This window comes from Ambystoma mexicanum, chromosome 14 (assembly GCF_040938575.1).
Source record: "Ambystoma mexicanum isolate Mex_15411 chromosome 14, UKY_AmexF1_1, whole genome shotgun sequence".
Lineage (NCBI taxonomy): Eukaryota > Metazoa > Chordata > Amphibia > Caudata > Ambystomatidae > Ambystoma > Ambystoma mexicanum.
Window position 1 is genome coordinate 10,478 of NC_090940.1, and position 21,741 is coordinate 32,218.

At 45.4% G+C, this 21,741-nt stretch overlaps 1 protein-coding gene across 1 annotated transcript in view; it reads right to left on the bottom strand.

The window, feature by feature from the left end:
- Window positions 1-891: 891 nt before the first annotated feature.
- Window positions 892-21,741, bottom strand: part of LOC138527324 (zinc finger protein 883-like) — a 160,958-nt gene continuing 140,108 nt past the window's right edge. The window contains exon 3 of the mRNA XM_069638376.1: window positions 892-13,666. Within this exon, the coding sequence (XP_069494477.1) occupies window positions 12,483-13,666 (1,184 nt within the window). The 3' untranslated portion in view covers window positions 892-12,482. The remainder of the gene's footprint in view (window positions 13,667-21,741) is intronic.

The window sequence follows — 21,741 nt, forward strand, 5'->3', positions numbered from 1 at the left end:
GGCAGTATTGCTGGATGTCACAGAATAAGCAGGCAGCAGGATAAGCAGGCAGGATTCCTGGATGTCACAGAATAAGCAGGCAGCATTGCTGGATGACACAGAATAAACAGGCAATATTGCTGGATGACACAGAATACGCTGGCAGCATTGTTGGATGATACAAAATAAGCAGGCAGAATTGCTGGATGTCACAGAATAAGCAGGCCGTATTGCTGGGTGACACAGAATAAGCAGGCAATATTGCTGGATGACACAGAATAAGCAGGCAGTATTTCTGGATGACACAGAATAAGCAGACAGCAGAATAAGCAGGCATCATTGCTGGATGACACAGAATAAGCAGGCAGTATTCCTGGATGTCACAGTCTAAGCAGCAAGTAGTCCTGGATGACACAGAATAAGCAGGCAGCATTTCTGGATGACACAGAATAAGCAGGCGGCATTGTTGGATGATACAAAATAAGCAGGAAGGCATGCTTGATGTCACAGAATAAGCAGGCAGCATTGCTGGATGACACAGAATAAACAGGCAATATTGCTTGATGACACAGAATAAGCAGGCAGTATTTCTGGATGACACAGAATAAGCAGACAGCAGAATAAGCAGGCATCATTGCTGGATGACACAGAATAAGCAGGCAGCATTTCTGGATGCTTTGGATGTTGTTGAAGATTCAGACACACATTCTGGATGTGTCAATCAGGGATAATTAGTTTAAGGACCCTGAGGAAGATGGGGCCGCATACATAACCTAGAGACAGACTAGACGGGCAATGCCCTCAACTCATTGACACCCGGGAAAATAATAGAAAACACAATAAGAAACATGGTGTCACGTGGAGTACATTGATACACTTTATGAATAAACATAACCACACAAAACTGATAACATTTCTGTACTATAAAGTAACATTTTAATGTATATAAGTGCAAGAATTCGGCAGTGCATGTTACTTTTTATTTGTACATATATGCAACATAATTCATGTCACAGAATAAATCACAAAAGCCATAAACCATCTCTACACATATGACACATCCAATGTGAGCTGATAACACAAAGCAATGAGCCTATTGAGCTGTAGCGCAGGCAACCATTTACTCAGACATAGACTCAAGTGTTATAGTTCCAAATCCTTTATTTACTACAATCATGGGGTTGGTGTAATACCTAACTGGCTGTAATGCCAAAGGGACGGTTCCCTCAACTGATGTTTCTAAGGGCCGTCGACGTCTGAAAGTCCAAAACCAAAATCTGTCTGTGTCTAAACCTGTGCTTGTCCTCACTCCTTACAAAGATGTGTTAGGAAGTCTTTACAAAGGAGAAATAGTGTTCAACAGAAAATAGGAAACCAAGGTTGGTGTCAGGTGATCTTCTCACCAGGAGTAGTTTATTCAGTGTCACAAAAATGAGTTCAATCAAAAAGGGCTGTTTGTAAAACCCTCTCCACAGGGCGCTTGCAGTATTCTCAAATACTGTAAATGTCCTTAGTTCCTTGGGATTCCCTTCCCCAAGCTTCAACTTGTCCAAGTTCAAAAGAACAAAAGAAACATGACACAGTTCCTCTTTCAACTCTCTGGGTTCCCTTCCCCAAGCCTCAATTCTGTCAATCTCAAAATTGTTAGCCCTCTTCCCTTCCCCAAGCTGGGGCCGCTTCAGTTTCAAACATAAAATTCAGCTTGTCAGGATGTACATTTTCCTCTATATATAGAGAGAGAACATAGAAGGCGTTACCCCATTCTCAACAACAACTTATTTTAAGTCAGTGCACCAACAGAGCCTCACAAACTTCCCTGAACTGAATTTCAGGAGAAAAATAGTAATTTCAAAGTGGCTCTACCAAGTCAAAATACATATAGAAAGTACAAAATGTATTTCAAAATTACAAGCAAAAAATTAAAAGACATCATGAAATTATTAAATTGCAGATGTTCAAAGGTTAAAAAAACAATTTCGAGCAAGTGGGGTTAGTACGTGAATATGTTGTTCTAAATTCAGCAACAGCTGTACAAAAGAGAGGTCATCAATTGACCATTTCTGTGCATAATACTATTACACCATTGCATGGCAGATAGTAGCAGAGGTGCAACATTTGTGGTCTCTGTCATAAAGGCAAACATATTTGTGGCCTTTTCGATATAAGTAGTTGTTGATAATGGGGTAACTGTCTTCTACGTTCTCTATATGTATATATATGTTCCTCCCCCCACAGAACAAAAAATAGAACAGTCCCACGGTAACAAAAAATAGGGGTCACACATCTTTTTCTACCTTTTCCTCTATAGACAGTTCCTTTCTCAAATAACCTTCTCATGGGGTCGAATCGGAAACTTTAGAAAACACCAGGTTCCTTTGCTCCTCCCGAGCGTGACCAATCTGATCTGTTGCCCCTCTATGGGCCTCATTACGACCCTGGCATTGGACCATGGTGCTATTAGCACCATGGTCCATGCCGGATTCCGCCATGGTGGATGGCGGTATAACCGCCCCATTACAAGGTTGGCGGGGCGGTAATTCCCCATTCACCATGGCCCCTTCCCCATTCCCATTTTTGGCCCATAGGGCACAATGGGAATGGGGTAGGTGCTAATTACGGCACCGTAAATTACGGTGCCGTAATTAGCACCAAGGTTGCTTAGCGCCTTGGACTTTAACGCCTGCAAAAAGCAGGCGTTAAAGTGTGAATCTGGTGTTAAGGGTTTAACGGCGCCGCAGCCTTTTACGGTGCCGTTAACCCCTTAATGCCAGGGTTGTAATGAGGCCCTATGTATTTCCTGTACTTGCTTTGCTTCTATCCTTTAATCTTCAGGTGCTCCCTGCACCCCGTTGCTATCCTTCACTTCAGTGTGCCCGCTGACCTTCATCACCTTGTTGTGCCACTGCCACCTTCCTTTGATTAACTTCACTGGCGTGCACCCTTGCACCTGTGCCTTTCCTTATTGTGCTTCTTGCACACTTACTTCGCTCTTGCACCTTTCCTTTACTTTTGGGTCACTCGCACCCTTCTATTCACCTTAATGCCTTTCCTTGAAACAAAACTGGCTTCCTTTTGGCTGAGGCAATGCTTGTGTTTCAAGTATTTCCTCTTCTTTATTACATGGGTCCCAGATCCCTTTAACTTCTTCATATATGCGGATCCCAGGACCCTTTGGCTTTCTTGTTTAACTTGGCTCTTCACTACAAGTCCCACAATGATCCTCTTCCTGTGGACAATTGTGGACGCTTTACACTCTTTTAACTTGCTTTCTGTTTCATGCCTCTTTGAAATCTGTTACCTGCTTTTCATTTCATGCTGCTTTACAGTTTGTGCCTTTCTCCTGCTCCGCTTTAGACACACACACATTCTTGGACAGCGTCGCATTGACAGGCAGTCCCTTCAGATTATAAAGGGTTTACGTCAGGGTCTCACGACCTGCCCCTCAGACGCCCTTGGGGCCAGCACAGGTCCCAAGGGAACGAACATTCCACTGAACGCCGCCAGTGGGATGCAGGCAGCCTCACTCTGGATCCTTGGAGACACAGCTCACTTGCCACGCTGCAGCCCCTCACAGACACCGGTCCAGCGTATCAGCACACCGTTCTCCAGCCTTCAGCTCCTGCCATCCTCTACTCCTTGACTTCTCTGGTCCAGACAGAATACGCAGATCGCTCTCTGCTTCTGACAAACATTAGACTGGGACTGAGAAGGGATCCCTGCTGGTCTCAGCCACACAACCTCCCTTCTGCTCTCCCAACTGCTTCTCCTTTTGATCGCTCAGCAGTCTCTTTTCATACACATGTGCAGTATCAATGGGCTGCAGGTGTGTTGTCAGGGCTGGGTTTGCCTGAGCTTCAATACTCCAATTAACAGGACATGCCTGTCCTTCAGTCCTAAAGAGTCAAGTGGAGTCAGATGTAAGTGGTCATTATTAAACGTCTGACCCTGCCTGACTCTGCTAGTGGGACAACTTGAGGAGTTTCTACAGTAGGTTTCCCTTACTTTCCCCATGTTGTTTCTCTGGGTAATCCTCACTACTCTCAACTGCCTCATCTTTTTCCCAGTATTAGTTGGAAATGGGGAAGGGGAAATGGAATTGGATTGGAAATATCCCATGAAGGCTGTGGAAGGGGTTTCTGATGGCAAAAAGGCAGAGGGCGAATACCATGCCTTGCCCTTGGGTATTCTCCTCCCAAACCATTGTGACCCTCCACTCAGGTGAATCTCCCTCGCTTGTCCACCCCCAGGGTCGGGGTCCAAAAGCAATGGCCCTTCTCTGGCCACCTGAACAGAGGATCCCGGAGGAGTAGATGGGAGAACACTGTCAGGTTTATCACACACCGCACACCTAAATTTGCTTTTTTCTTTACTTTATTTTGTTTGTTAATTTGGGTATTGTGTCCTTTAATGGCCGTTGTCATTTTCTGTAAATATTTGGTAGTGAATTATATGGAGTATATTCTTTGTAACCATATCGGATATGTCTGATTTTTACATATATGTACTACATTTTCTTACATGAACTATACATATAATTTGAATTAAACTATATCTATATTTTGACATTTTGGCACACATGATGTATATTGTGGAATATGGAAAAACACAAACATTTTTTAAAATACACAAATAGCAACACTTTCTCTGTTGATTATAGGACTGGAAGAGTATCGGGAAAGATTTAGGCAAAATACAATTGACCAATAAGAGTCCCACACATAAACCCCTACACTCCTGAGCCTGTTTAGGGGAAGGATGGGCTTGAAGTCAAAGCAAGGCCCCCAGCAGGGAGTTGTCACAGTGGTGCGGGAGATGGGTGTTAGGTAGAATCATTTGCAGTACCCTTTGGGAACACCACACAAAATTAAGACTACAAGTGTAAGTACAATTTCACCTTTGGTACAAGCCTGTACTACACAGTAAAGTGGTAGCGATGGCTGAGCAGCCAGACTTATCTCAAGAGTAAAATGAGCAGTACCAAGAGTTTACACAAAGGACAACAATTACTATGATTAAAACAAACACTGATTCAATGTTTCTGAGTAAAAGAATATACATTTCTTTACACCATCAGTTATAAAACAGTTCACTATCATAAAGCAGCAGAAAATCACAGTCTTAATATACTACAACAACCCCCAATCAATTCTGGACAAGTTAGGCTCAAAATGAAGAGTAAGCAAAATGGCACTCCAGTAATTTAAAAGGGAGAAAAGACAAGGTTATTCAAAATCAATAACACTAACGAGTTATAGGCAGCACAATCTAGAAAAGGCTACTACAACTAGGATTAAAGTCAATAGGTCCGGGCCAATGTTAATGGTTCAGAGTCTTTGCAGAGGATCACACAGTCAAAGTAGCTTGCGGTTAAGTCTTTGCCAGGAGTTCAAAACGAAGTTGGTCGGAGGAAAAGTTATTCAAAGGAGAAGAGAAGGACAAGCCTTCAAAGAGGCAAAAGATTTTCCGCACTTTCACCGCTGTCGGACAGAACGAACGACCGCATTTGCACAGTACCTTTAAAGAAGAAGGCTGTAGCTGAAGCAGTTTTTCCTGCCAGTTCCTGCAAGCTCATGGTTCCTGAAGCTTCAGTCGTGGTGACAAGAAGGAGGATGGCTGGAGGGTCCTGCACTGCCCAGGGAAGAAGCCAACAGCGGAGCAAAACAACGAATAAAAGGTGTGCTCCTTAAAACCCAAATTGGTTCTCTTTCCACTGGCTATCCGATCTACTGCAGTGAAGCATAGCAAATTCGACCAGGATGAGGACCGGTGTCTGTCATTTGGCGAGCTGGTTGTTCCCACCAGGCTCAAGGCAAGAAGATTCCTTGCAGATCTCCTCTGTCGTCGAAGTTTCCAGCGATTCGGACCTGCAGCAGGGCTTCACCGGGTGTCCAGTAGTTGCAGCAGTAGTCTTCCTTCAGCTTCTCGTTGGGTCTCTCGTTCCAGTGGTGGCTCTGCCTTCCAGTCCCAGAGACTGGCTTTTTATGCACCAAATCCCCCATTCACACAGCCTGGCTGTCAATCACACAGCAGGGTGGCTGTCCTGGCAGGGCAGCCACCTAGCCAATCAAACAAGAGTGCGACTTGCTTGTCCAAGGAGACCCTGTACAGGGGGCCTCAAACCCCTCCCTCACATCCTGTCTCCCTCAGTCCCCCTCAGACATTCAGGTGCCTAAGGAGGGCTTCTGTGCAGAAGCCCGCCAAAGGACGGCGAACAAAGGAACCAAACCTGGTTTGGCGCGCAGAGTAAAACACTAGAAAGACCTTTACAAAAAGATATGGCGAAACAACTCGACCGGAACCAAGTTAAAATAAAAGTGTAGAAAGTGTATAATAGTGTATAAAAGTGTATAAAAGAAGGAGGTTTGGCTTTAGTAAGCTGCTCAGGCGGCGACTCCTCTATATGAGCCTGGTATGTGGAATTGGCTGATTTTGCTTTATTGATGATTAAGTGCAGGAAATCTGTCGCGTCTTGTAGAAAAGCGGATATAGCCAGAAACCGCTATTGAATACTTGTAGAAAGTGATTTCTCAAGACGGCGCCAGCTGATAATTCGTACACACACTCAATTAGTGCTCATAATTTCTTTTTTATTTTTGAGGAGGTGCCCTTATGCGCGACACGTGTTTCTGTTATCTAAAGCCTTTCTCAAAGCCGGGCAAAGTCTAGTAGCTCAGAGCCGATGAACACTAGAACGCACATGTAATACGGAAACCTGGGATTTAACCCTACGAAAAATGATTACGGCATAAACTAGACTTTGCCCAGCTTTCAGAAAGGCTTTAGATAGCTGTAACATGTGTTGCGCATAAGGACACCTCAAAAATAAAAAATAAATTATGAGCACTAATTGAGTGTGTGTACGGGTTTGAGTTTGTGGCTACCACCATAGCCTCTAACGGTACCAAAGGCTATTTTCATAGTCTGCGGTAGAATAAAAATGGTAAATACCACTGCCACCAGCCAAATCTTAGAGAAAGGGGAACAAAATAATGTTGCATGTAAATTTAAAAAGACTAGTAAAGTCAATGCCAACTTTACATGTTCTGGGAGACAGCAGTCAGTCCCAGAAAATGGAGTTTAAAGTGGGAAGTCTGGAAAGACAACCCTGTGTCACTGCACTAAAGGTGCTGGGTGACACACAGTAAAAAGTTGATGCCTATGTGGTGGGTGAGACTCCATAGCCCATGAGCAAAAAATGTACAACACACAGCAAAACACATGTAAGAGTGGGAAAAAAAGGCTCACACTCTTACCAGGTAAAAAATTAAACCCTAGAAATCCAGCAAAACTGCCGAGGGACTCAAAAGGTAAGGGAAATTAGCCATTCTGGAGAATTCTCCCTAACACTGGGAGAGAGTGGAGGCTACATGAAAGAAACTGTTGGAGGCGGGTAGAGCTGGAGAGGAAGCAAGGCTGAACAGTGGAGGAAACTTTGGAGGAGTAGAAGAGGTTAGAGAAAGGTGCAGCAGAATAAGGATGACGCAAAGCCGGGTAAAGAGAGGGGGCATAGCAGATAATGGAGGAAGTAGGGGAGCAGAGTAAAAAAGAGGGCGGTCAGGAGTGAGAGGGAAGAGCTGCGGAACAATGACGAGGTGCTGAAAATCCAGGAGGGGTTGGTGCAGATTAAAGAGGAGAAAGTGCAGAGGAAGGCAGTTCACCATGTGTCAAAAGACATTTGACTGTACAAGGGATTTTACTTGACCCTTGAATGACCACTTTGACACTACACATGACCTACCTTAAGGCCCCTTGGTCTTTGTAGTTTCATTAGCAAGGAATACCATATAGAGCCCTTCGAATGAGCACCCACATTACACCGGACCACTCTATGGGCCTCATTACGACCCTGCCGGTCCAGAAAGAATGGTGGCGGTAAAACTGCCGCCACTGTTCTTTCCGGACCGGCTGATTCAGAGTCCTGCAGGCAGGAGGTGTCACTCCCGGCAGGTCTGACCTGGCCGGATTAACACCACCCGCTTGCAGATGGACATGGAAACACCGGCTCTGTCATAGACTGAACCAGTGTTCCATGGTCCCCATCCCCACGGAGTCCTCGGAATGAGGATGTACAGAATTCCGCCTCTGGAATTACCAGGTCACCGGGGTTGTAATGCCCTGGTGATCCTGGCAATCACGGTGGCGGAATGGTACTATGGGTCCGGCGGCAGCCTGACGGTTTTTCCGGCAGGGCTACCGCCGGACTCGTAATGAGGCCCTATTTATGGTTCCAACTTCACTCACAAACGACCTCTGTCTATTATCTTATTTCTGTATATACAATGTTGCTACTGCAACCTTGGGCTCAACACAGTCCGGTTCGCTATCACTTGCTTCCTACTCACCGGCTTGATTGAACTCGTTGGCATTTCCTTTTGTCACTGGAGTCAAGGACAGTACCACAATGAGAACCGTGTCTCTCCGCCCTGGCAATCTGTGCAGGAGGGTTCCACATACTGCAGAAATCTGATACGCCACTCGCCAGCTGTGACTCCCGGTCTTATGTTTGATTTCCCAGAGGCTTTGCAGGTTTGAGTTGAAAAAGCAAGGGCAATTCCCTCCTGGTCACCCTTTTAGATCTCTCCACCTTTCTCCTACTCTTGAACTGCTGGTCTCAAATAGCTTTTTCCTCATGCGTTCGGCCTTGCTTGATGTGTGCTTTCATGCTTCGCCTTTTATCACTGTGTGGAAGGGAAAGGGCCGTCAGGTGTGCATATTTATGGTTAATTGCCTGACCCTTGTGTTGGGACATGTCAGTTAAATGGCCCTGGTGTTGGTCCGTTGTCTGTCTCGGTGTAGGAAAGTGTTTGTGTTGGAAAAGGGGGCGGGGTAGAACTTCTAGGTATTTAAGAGGTAGGATGGGGAAAAGTTGTCACACAAAAGGGGCACTGGGTCTCACCGGTCGGTGTCCCATTTTCACTCCCCAAGGATCCCTCATCCAGTTGATCCTCCCACACTGGTGCACCCCCAGGAACTGGATCCAATAGCGATGATCGTGTCCTGGCCACCTGGTTGATAGAAACCTGGGAACTAGCAAGTGAGACACCTTCAGGTTTCTCACAGCAGTAATTGATGATGGAAGATGCAAGAGGGTCTCAGGAGGACATTTGAAAGGGGGTTGTGTGTCGTCTGCATGGCACTGGAAATTGGCGCAGAAGGAGGAAATGAGGAGTGCTAGCTGAGCAAGGTAGGTTTGAGCCCTGAGGTACACCACAGGTGTAGAAGGTCAGCCAGTCCAGTGCCCGCTCCGAGATACCCAGGGTATTATGGAGCCGTTTTATGAGGATAGAATGGTTGACCGTATCGAAGGTAGAGGAGACATCGAGTAGGATGAGGACAGCTGGAGAGTTAGAGTCCAGAGATGCAAGCAGTTCTTTACAGGTTTTCAGAAGAGCAGTTTCCGTGCCTTTAGATGTCCAGAAATCAGATTGATGGTCATGGAGAATATCAACAAGTTTGGTGTGTGAGTTGAGTTGGGGCAATTCCAAGTTATCCAGCAGTTTCCCAAGGAAGGGGGTGAAAGAAATAGGGCAGTAGTTGGCTGTACAGGTAGGGTCCGTTGAGGATTTTTCAGGAGGGGGCGAACAAGGGAGTGCTTGAGGGAGGAGGGGAAAGATCCAGTGGCAAAATAGTTGTTTCAGAGATCAGATAGTACGGGGGCAGGAGAGCCAATTCTGTCCTTGAAGGTCCTGGAGGAGCACGGGGAACCCTGTTTGGAAGAAACCTTCACGGAGCAGACAACTCTGGTGACTTCTACAGGTGTGACAGGGGAGAAAGAGGAGAGAGAGGAAGGAGGATGAGAAGGCATAGGAAGTGAGGGATCTAGGAAAGGAGGGTAGCAAGGGTGCTCAGGAAGGCCATAGTTTTAGTGGTAACATGTGTGGCCAGTGCATTGCAGAGGGCATGGGACGGAAGAGGGGAGGAGGAGACTGTGGAAGGGTTGACTAGTTCCCTGCACATTCTAAAGAGTTCAGCTGTGTTGTAGGATGCACCCGATGCACGTGCCTGGACGTGGGCCCATGGCATGGATGGAGAGTCTTTATTGCCTTCGGAGCAGGCAGCAGGCCAGTTTGTCAGAGGGTGAACTTGAGGTTTTCCACTTCTGTTCCGCAGCTCTGCACTTGCATTTCAGGGCTGCAAGTTCAGAATTGTACCAGGTGTTACGTTTGGATGCAGGTCTCAGTCGGATCCTTATGACTGGGGCAAGAATGTCAAGGGTGTTGGTAATGGCCAAGTGGAGATTGCTGAGAGCAGAGTCGGTGGTGGAGTCTGGGGTGGGGAGTATGGGGGGATGAAGGCGGATGCAAAGGCAGCACAAGGTTGGCAGGGCTTTTGGAGGGGTGGTCAAAGGGCCGAGGGGACCTAGGTGAGAGGAGAGGAGAGAATGGTCTGACCAAGAGAGTGAAGTGACCAGAGGGGTGGGGGAGAGAGAGGTCAGAATGGATGAGGGCATGCAGAGTGTGTCCAGCCGAGTGAGTGGGATGCCACAGGGAGAATGGAGAGGGATAGTGATGTGCAGAGGTCAAGGAAGAGAGTGGATGCTGTGTCAGGGGAGTCCAATAGGATATTGAAATCACCCATGAGGAGGAGATTAGAGGTGGTTGAGAGCAGGGAGTAACAGAAATCAGCCCATTCAGAGAGGAACAGGGTGGTAGCGCAGGGAGGCCTGTAGATAGTGGCAATGGTCAGAGAGGAAGAGGGAGAGATGACAAGCTTGCAGACCAGGCTCTCAAAGCAAGAGTAGAGCTGGGTGGGTATGACAGCAGAAGGAACCCACTCAGGGAAGATAAGGCAACCCCACTGCCAGCACGGTGAGGTTGTGGCTTGGAGATGATCTTGAAGCCATTAGGGACAAGGGAGTCAAAAGTAGTGACTGAGCTGGCTCAGTAAGAGCAAGGATGTCTACGTCAGTGTCTTCAAGAAGGAGGCAGATGTCAGCAGAGTGTGTGTTGGCTGAGCGGGCGTTAAGACTAGCCGGGTGAAGGAGGTCTCCACCTTCGAAGATATTCTGAGGTGGAATACAGGGTCATGGTCCACCAGTCAGAGGGGGAGGGCAGTGAGAGTGGTAGGGGGAGAGCCAGGTAAAGGAAGGGAGTTAATGAGGGACGGCAGGCGCTGGTCAAAGGGGATGAGGTTCGGTTGAGGACCCTGACCAAGGTAGTGCCAGTGTGGTAGACATTAATGATGCAGAGTGATGATGAGAAGCCGGCCAAGCGGACCTTCTCACAACCTTCAATATTTAATGCATGAAGGGCTCAGCTCCAGTGCATTGGATAGAAGCGGTACCACGGTCGTAGGATCCACTGCAGTTCATGCTGCATTTCCAAGCTCTTGAAATAGAGGGAAATGGAAAATAAACAATCATTCTGAAACGTAGGGTTCTGATGCAATGAATTACCTCTGGTGGTATTTCAGTAGATTTGCTGCCGCTAGCACTACGGCAGCAGTCATCCTGTAATAAGGAGCTGACACTCAGATTCCAGCCAGTGGTAATGGTAACTACAGGCACCCAAGCCGTAATGAGAGTCCCAGTAAAGCTCCCATTATTTCCTCTGCTTGAGGAAAGTGCTGCATGGTTGAAGTGTTCCGCCATCGAGCATCCAACCTAAAACAGACCACCATTTCGTGCCTCTGAAGCAAAGTACACGTACTGGCAGCCCTACAGAAAAGGGATGTAACGGCACCTTTAACTCTTTAAAAATCCTCAAATTCTCCCCAAAAATATAAATAGGGAGTCAAAATACTCCCAACAAAAAATAGGAACAAGAGACATGTAGAATCTTGCGCTCCTGCTTTCTCCCTCACAGCTCCATGGATATGTTTGGAGCAGTAGTGCACGTAGTACCACAGGAAGAAACTACTATTTTAACTGCCTGATTGGAAGAAGTAAACATGTATCTTTTACTGTGCATGAGTAACTAGGTGCAAAGAAATAAATATTACAGAAACATTTCTGTTTTTCAATTAAAACATATTTTTACCTGCTTATAAAATAGTCTCATTGGGAATTGGACTTAAAATCATTTTACTCCCAACTTTTTTAAAATAGGGAGTAAAATACTCCCCCCTTCCAAATCTTATCTGGAACACTGCATACTGGGTATCCTGGGCTGTGTTGTCACTACTACTGGAAAAGGCAATTCACCAGGCTCCTGGTGCATGTGCCCAGTGAAGGAGCTGTGGGAATAAGCTCCACGCTTCGCATTTCTAAAAGACTTCAGGAACCCCCCGTAGGCCAAGTTAGGGCACAGGGGAAGCAGTGTATGGGATATCAAACAGCCTCCTAAATCTCACAGCATTGCAAGCATGGATAACAGCTGGAGGGAATAATCCTAGAAACAGACATAGAATAAACAACATGTACAGAAGAGAAGGAAATGTATAGCAGGAATCCTTGCACGATGACACGAGAAATCCCAGAGGGAGCGAAAACAGAAGGGCTGTGGATAGGCGGTCATCTGGTGCAGAGCAAAATCATTTTTTTGGGCTGTCCTTCACATAGACCATTACGGGTTCTTGCCTGATGGGCCATCATGTTGTGCATGTGTTAGCATGTGCTTCTTATGACTAGCCCAATAACGAAAGCATTGCTCACATTCAGAACATCGATAAGGTTTTTCTCCTGTATGTATTCTGTAGTGGACGAAAAGACATGACTTATGGGTGAATGATTTTGGACATTCAGAACACCGATAAGGTTTTTCTCCTGTATGTGTTCGCTGATGCATGACAAGACCAAATCTATGGGTGAATGTTTTTGGACATTCAGAGCATTGATATGGTTTCTCCCCTGAATGTATTCTTTGGTGATTCACAAGGGCTGCTGCTGCACTTAAGTATTTCTTACATTCAGTGCACTGATAAGGTGTGGGCCTCTGTGTCACTGTTGTGTGTGTCAGAATACCTCTGCTATGACTAACCTTCTTTTCCAATTCCACATGCGTTTTCTGGTGCTTTTTTAAAAACTCCACCCGCTCGAAGCTCTGCTTACAACGAGTACATTGGTAAGGCCTCTCTTTTGTATGTGTTCTCTCGTGTTTGGTAAGAGTGTCCTTGCGACTGAATCGATTTCCACATTCAGTGCATCTATATGGCCTCTCGCCTGTATGTATTCTATGATGTACAAGGAGATCTCGTCTTGTGCTAAATTTGTTCTCACACTCGGTACATGGAAAATGTCTTTCTCCTGTATGTCTTTGTTGGTGCTCAAGAACACTTGTCTTACTGCTGAAGCTTTTTGAACAGTTCGTACATCTATATGGCTTTTCCCCGGTATGAGTTCTCTGATGCCTAATAAGACCATGACGATCAACAAAGCTTTTCTCACATTCAGAGCACTGATATGGCTTTACTCCAGTGTGATTTCTCTGGTGCCTATTAAGATGTCGTTTTTTAGTGTAGCATTTTTCACATTCAGTGCACTGATACGGCTTTACTGCTTTCTGGGTTCCCTGGTCACCTGAAGTTCCATGACGCACATTATTAAGCACTGAATCCTTGAGGCCATGATCGCTTTTCGTTGTCTTCTCTGGCTCCTTTTGCTGATTTTGGATGCCCGAATGTACTCCCTTCTGGGAACATTGGAATTCCTTCAGTTTCGCTTTTGACGAGCAATTGTCGCTTTGGGCCACTGTTTCAGTACATCTTGCAGAATTTCCACATTTTCTTTCTCTCTTCTCTGTTTGACGGCCTGTTGGAGTAAATGAGAATCATGTGATTAGTTCTATACTTGCTCCTATAGATATGAAACAAGCTGTTAAATATAAGCAGATATGATGCAAGAAGAAACCCTTGGAGTGTTTGGTACGATATTCTACAAATCCCAAAACATGCGCCGTGAATGCATTCACACAGATCACGCATGTCTTGCTTCACTGAACCTTCATTTGGACCTTTGCCAGGAACCTGGTCTAGGCGCTGCTGCCAGGAACCTGATCTAGGCACTGCTGCCAGGATCCTGATCTAGGTGCTGCTGCCAGGATCCTGATCTAGGCGCTGCTGCCAGGAACCTGATCTCGGCGCGGCTGCCAGGATCCTGCTCTAGGCGCGGCTGCCAGGATCCTGATCTAGGCGCTGTTGCCAGGATCCAGATCTAGTCGCTACTCCAAGGAACCTGATATAGGCGCTGCTGCCAGGATCCTGATCTAGGCGTTGCTGCCAGGATCCTGATCTAGGAGCTGCTGCCAGGAACCTGATCTAGGTGCTGCTGCCAGGATCCTGATCTATGCGCTGCTGCCAGGAACCTGACCTAGTCGTTTCTGCCAGGAACCTGATCTAGGCACTGCTGCCAGGATCCTGATCTAGTCGCTGCTCCAAGGAACCTGATCTAGGTGCTGCTGCCAGGATCCTGATCTAGGCGCTGCTGCCAGGATCCTGATCTAGGCACTGCTGCCAGGATCCTGATCTAGGTGCTGCTGCCAGGATCCTGATCTAGGTGCTGCTGCCAGGATCCTGATCTAGGCTCTGCTGCCAGGAACCTGATCTAGGCGCTGCTACCAGGATCCTGATCTAGGCACTGCTGCCAGGATCCTGATCTAGGCTCTGCTGCCAGGAACCTGATCTAGGCGCTGCTGCCAGGATCCTGATCTAGGCACTGCTGCCAGGATCCTGATCTAGGCACTGCTGCCAGGATCCTGATCTAGGCTCTGCTGCCAGGAACCTGATCTAGGTGCTGCTGCCAGGATCCTGATCTATGTGCTGCTGCCAGGATCCTGATCTAGTCGCTGCTCCAAGGAACCTGATCTAGGTGCTGCTGCCAGGATCCTGATCTAGGCGCTGCTGCCAGGATCCTGATCTAGGCACTGCTGCCAGGATCCTGATCTAGGTGCTGCTGCCAGGATCCTGATCTAGGTGCTGCTGCCAGGATCCTGATCTAGGCTCTGCTGCCAGGAACCTGATCTAGGCGCTGCTGCCAGGATCCTGATCTAGGCACTGCTGCCAGGATCCTGATCTAGGCTCTGCTGCCAGGAACCTGATCTAGGCGCTGCTGCCAGGATCCTGATCTAGGCTCTGCTGCCAGGATCCTGATCTAGGGGCAGCTGCCAGGATCCTGATCTAGGCGCTTCTGCCAGGAACCTGATCCAGGCGCTGCTTCCAGAATCCTGATCTAGGTGCTGTTGCCAGGATCCTGATATAGGCGCTGCTGCCAGGAACCTGACCTAGGTGCTGCTGCAAGAATCCTGATCTAGGCGATGCTGCCAGGATCCTGATCTAGGTGCTGCTGTCAGGATCCTGATCTAGGAGCTGCTGCCAAGATCCTGATCTAGGTGCTGCTGCCAGGAACCGATTTAGGCACTTCTGCCAGGAACCTGATCTAGACGCTGCTGCCAGGATCCTGATCTAAGCGCTGCTGCCAGGATCCTGATCTAGACGCTGCTGCCAGGAACCTGATCTAGATGTTGCTGCCAATATCTTGATCTAGGCGCTGCTGCCAGGATCCTGATCTAGACGCTGCTGCCAGGATCCTGATCTAGGAGCTGCTACCAGGAACCTGATCTATGCGCTGCTGCCAGAATCCTGATCTAGACGCTGTTGCCAGGATCCTGATCTAGGCACTTCTGCCAGGATCCTGATCTAGACGCTGCTGCCTGGATCCTGATCTAGGCGCTGCTGCCAGGATCCTGATCTAGACGCTGCTGCCAGGATCCTGATCTAGGAGCTGCTGCCAGGAACCTGATCTAGATGTTGCTGCCAGGATCTTGATCTAGGCGCTGCTGCCAGGATCCTGATCTAGGCACTGCTGCCAGGATCCTGATCTAGGCTCTGCTGCCAGGAACCTGATCTAGGCGCTGCTGCCAGGATCCTGATCTAGGCTCTGCTGCCAGGATCCTGATCTAGGGGCAGCTGCCAGGATCCTGATCTAGGCGCTTCTGCCAGGAACCTGATCCAGGCGCTGCTTCCAGAATCCTGATCTAGGTGCTGTTGCCAGGATCCTGATCTAGGCGCTGCTGCCAGGAACCTGACCTAGGTGCTGCTGCAAGGATCCTGATCTAGGCGATGCTGCTAGGATCCTGATCTAGGTGCTGCTGCCAGGATCCTGATCTAGGAGCTGCTGCCAAGATCCTGATCTAGGTGCTGCTGCCAGGAACCGATTTAGGCACTTCTGCCAGGAACCTGATCTAGACGCTGCTGCCAGGATCCTGATCTAGGCGCTGCTGCCAGGATCCTGATCTAGACGCTGCTGCCAGGATCCTGATCTAGGAGCTGCTGCCAGGAACCTGATCTAGATGTTGCTGCCAATATCTTGATCTAGGCGCTGCTGCCAGGATCCTGATCTAGACGCTGCTGCCAGGATCCTGATCTAGGAGCTGCTACCAGGAACCTGATCTATGCGCTGCTGCCAGAATCCTGATCTAGACGCTGTTGCCAGGATCCTGATCTAGGCACTTCTGCCAGGATCCTGATCTAGACGCTGCTGCCTGGATCCTGATCTAGGCGCTGCTGCCAGGATCCTGATCTAGACGCTGCTGCCAGGATCCTGATCTAGGAGCTGCTGCCAGGAACCTGATCTAGATGTTGCTGCCAGGATCTTGATCTAGGCGCTGCTGCCAGGATCCTGATCTAGACGCTGCTGCCAGGATCCTGATCTAGGAGCTGCTACCAGGAACCTGATCTATGCGCTGCTGCCAGAATCCTGATCTAGACGCTGCTGCCAGGATCCTGATCTAGGCGCTGCTGCCAGGATCCTGATCTAGACGCTGCTTCCAGGATCCTGATCTAGGAGCTGCTGCCAGGAACCTGATCTATGTGCTGCTGCCAGAATCCTGATCTAGGCGCTGCTGCCAGGATCCTGATGTATGCGCCGCTGCCAGGATACTGATCTAGGCGCTTCTGCCAGGAACCTGATCTAGACGCTGCTGCCAGGAACCTGATGTAGGTGCTGCTGCCAGGATCCTGATCTAGGCGCTGCTGCCAGTATCCTGATCTATGCGCTGCTGCCAGGATCCTGATGTAAGACTAATCCTGAGAGGTGTTCCAGGTATGCGGAAGCGCTTGAGCTAATATGATTCAACAAAACCGATAAATTAGTTGCCCTAAAAGGGGAGACTGCAGCACCCGTGGGAACAGGTGTACACCTCTTTTCCACTTATCAGAACACATAGACTAATGATTGTTCCACAGTCGGATGCGCTGTCATATTACTTTCAACATGGTCATGACCAGTAATGTACTGATCCTATTTTGACAAACAACATGAAATTAATTAAAATATTTCTTTAATTCAATTCAAGGTCAAGTTCAAATATCTGCAAAATCTGCAGAGTCAAATGCCAACACGTGTTTCGACCTCACAGGTCTTTCTCAAGGCAAAGCTCTGCTCCAAATAATAATCAACATTCCATTGTGTATATAGAATACCGAACAGTCCCCAATAATTCAAATATGTATGACCCCCAATTCAGATTAGGGTCAAATGATACAGGGAAAACATCAAACATTACCAAAAATTATATATATATATTAATATAAACATATACATTACCCAACCAGGTTGAAATATTATTGAATATAGCGACGCGTAATCAGCAACACATATAAAGAAAACAAATGTGATAAAGACATAGATCAGAATTGCCATTGACAATTGAAAATTCATTGATTACATATCATATAATAACAAAATCACCTAATATCCATGTGTGCCACCGTTTGGAGCCCAGTGTTACCAGCCACATGTGTCATGTAACCACAGCCGTTGCGCCAAACACATGCAAATACCTTAACTGGATGCATATAGGTCCCCATCATCCCTTAACCAATGTGTAAGCTGGGTCCTTGCCTTTACAATAATCACACTATGACACCAAGTATTAATTCATAAATTACCCATTGGTAAATCTTGGTAGTTTAAATATCCTTTTGAGTCACTTCAGTGATGTGTCAAAGAGTTTGAATCAATGTCCTGAATGGCGAGAAAAGGATAATAACAAATAATAAAACTAACTGACACTATGTATACAAAGCTCTTAAACGAGTTCAACCACAAAGTTACCTGCATCGTTAATTTGTGGAAGCGAATCCAATGTATCCTTTCATACTTCTAAATGACCTGCCATGTATTTACATTTCCTGATAAAGAAAACCATATATATTTATCAGAGTAAAGATACTGTGTCCCATGTATCTGCCTATTAACTCATATTAATTAGTATCCAAACTTACATGTTGGTTTGATGTTCCTTAATCCATCTCGTGCAAGTTACATGTAAACACGACCGTTCCCGCGTTCTGCATTAAGAAACCTCGAACGAGGTTCGAAAAGTGGACCTAGCGTTTACCATTGATCACGTGCCGTGATCATGTGATTAGAGTCAGTCATGTTACTAATACACGATAAACGTAAAGAATCGTGAAAACTTGTATCTATGTTGACTTGGAGCTATTCGAACGAGGTTAGAAAAGTGAACCTCACGTTTAACATTAATCACGTGCCTTGATCATATGATTGTTATCAATTATATTCATGGTTCACGATACAAATGAAATTGGTATCTAAACCAACTAAAGTTATTTGATACCCACAATATATATGTGTGGGTAACTTAAACAAAATCGATTTAGCATTCCTGGCATGAAAAAATATATATATAAGAAAAGAATAAATCGCGCTTCATGCGCATTTCACTGGTCTCGTGACACGGTATCCGTATGACTCTATTCACGTGACGCACTGTCCATGTGACCTGAGTCTATCGTATTTTGAGCTCAAATGTTTAAATGAGACCTGATAATAATAAAAATACTTGAGACCTGGTGTCCCATAAATACTAATTAGAATAACAGCACATGCAAAATTGAATGATTCTTATTATAAATAGGATGCGTTTTTACGCGATCACAACACAATTGGGAAAAGGAAAAAATTAATAAATAAATAAATGAATAAAAGAAAATTTTATAATAATAATTTTATCTGTCAATTAACTGCCAACTTAGCACGCATGGTCCGCCTTACAATCTATTGCTCCCTAATTGTAACATGTAAATCTGCATAAAGTGTCCAAATTTCAAATCCAATTTAATATTGCTTATTCTTATTACAAGTGCTGGTGTGGTTGGCTCCCGGTCGCGGCCCTGGCACTGGACCGATCCACTAGGCTCCAGCGGGTAACACCCAAAGGATACAAATACATTAGGATTTGGTTCAGACATTAGACCTCCCATTTACAAAAATACATGTAGTTCCGTGTCACTATTCAGACCTAAAGTGGTACATCGGAGTTTGCAGATAGTACGTGCTTCCAATTGACGTAACAGTCCCAGACGGTCCCCTCCTCTGGGATGGATTTTGGCTTGTATTAAACCAATAAATTTAATATCATTAACATGGTCCATTTGGTGATGTTCTTGCCAATGTGTTGAGAGCGGTAATTTGGAATCAACTTTAGTTAAACTGGCAAAATGCTCTCTGATCCTAATGCGTAATTCCCTTATTGTGGAACCAACATACACTTTACCACAAACACAAAGAATCGCATATACTAAATATTTAGTCTTACAGTTCATGAAATCTCGTATTTGCACTGTTAAACCATGATGACATGAAAAGGTATCAGATTGAATAACATATTTACAGAAATTACATGTACCACATTTGAAGAAACCATTTGGCTTCGAGGGAAGCCATGTTAGGGGATTTGTTGCAGAAGTCTGCGTGGTTAAATAAGAGGGACACAAATATCCCTTAAGAGTTCGATTTCGTGTAAAAATAACATTTGGCTTATCCGTAATGTATGGTAATAGGTCAGAATCAAGTTGGAGTAAATGCCAATGCTTTGCTAACAACTTATATAACATCTTAGAGTTTTGCACATATTTTGTTATAATTCTTACATCTGAAAACTCGGTGGGTTTGATCTTGTCATGGTCAATCAACATGTCCTCTCTTGGAATGCTGCTAACCCTTTCAATGCCCCTTTGAATGCAAGAATTCTTGTAGCCTCTTCTTTTAAACCTTTGCAGTATCCGTTCTACTTCAACCATAAAGTCTGCTGTATCACTACAATTGCGACGAGCCCGATAAAATTCCCCAAAGGGTATGTTTTCTATGACCGATCTTTTGTGACAGCTTGTAGCATGCAAGACTGAATTCACCGCTGTCGGTTTTCTAAATGTATGTGTATGTATTTGACAATTTGAAATACTGATAACAAGATCCAAAAATTCTATTTTGTCTGAACTCACATGTCCAACAAATTCAATGCCAAAAGTGTTATTATTTAGATATTTTGTGAATTGTTGAAACTGTTCAATGGAACCGTTCCAAATCAGTAATACATCGTCAATATATCTTTTCCATACAATGATGTACTCCCTAAACTGATGTGAATTGAAGATGTAATGATATTCAAAATTCCCCATAAAGAGGTTCGCTAAAGAAGGTGCATACTTAGCTCCCATGGCTACCCCTCTAGTTTGAACATAATATTGTCCATTGAAAAGAAACTGATTATGTTGCAGTGTAAAGGCCAAAAATTCCTTAATCATCGTTATGTGATCAGCATAAGATGCTGAGTGATTTCTAAAAGAAAAATCAATTGTATCAAGTGCCAACTCATGTTGGATAGAAGTATATAATGATTTCACATCTAAAGTGGCTAACATGTAACATTCAGACCATTTGATTGAAGACAAAATTTGCAAAGTGTGAGTAGTATCTCGTAAATAAGCTGGCAATGTGGGAACCAAATCTTTAATAGCAGTATCAATATACTGTGACAGGCCCTCCGTGGCCCATCCTAAACCACTCATAATAGGTCTAACTTGTGGCAAACCGACATATTCTTTGTGAATCTTGGGTAAAAAATACATGGTCGGAATGACCGGAGCCGAAGACATCAAAAATTGCTTTTCATTATCAGTAATAAAACCCCGCGAATGCCAGTTTTGAATTAAAAGCATTAAATTAGAGATTGTTTGGTAAGTGGGATTCCCCGGTAAACGTTGATAACATCCAGGTGTAGCTAGGTGTTCATTTGCCATTCGAATATAATCATCTCGGTTGAGTATGACGATATTCCCACCTTTATCGGCTTCCTTAATAACTATACTGAAATCTGACCTAAGGCTAATTAAAGCTTGTTGTTCCAATTTCGAAAGATTGTAATAACATTGAGAATTTCTTTTAGGATGATCAATAAGATGGTGAATATCATGTGTTACAGCCTGATAAAATGTGTCAATTATATTTTCATTAGGTGAGACCGGAACAAATTTAGATGACTTTTTATGTTCTCTTAATGAAAGATTTAGTTGTTGAATACCCAATTCTTGCTGTAAGTGAGCTTTCTGATAATCAGAGTTTTCGGACAACGACAACAATAAAGAAGTGTCTTCTATGTCGGATAATGTGAACTGACTTGGTGAGCTATGAGTACTCTGGGATCTATATTTTTGTACCTGTGTATGGTAATATTTTTTGAGCTTCAATTTCCGTATAAATTTAAAAAGATCTATTTGAAAATCTATGTAATCAGGTTGACAACTTGGTGCAAAAGACAAACCTTTATTCAAAACTGACAATTCTACCGGTGTAAGAACTTTAGCAGATAGATTATACACTAAGTTTTCAGAATTGATTTGGCTTGAAGACTCTTGTAACTGCTGCCAGGAACCGATTTAGGCACTTCTGCCAGGAACCTGATCTAGACGCTGCTGCCAGGATCCTGATCTAGGCGCTGCTGCCAGGATCCTGATCTAGACGCTGCTGCCAGGATCCTGATCTAGGAGCTGCTGCCAGGAACCTGATCTAGATGTTGCTGCCAA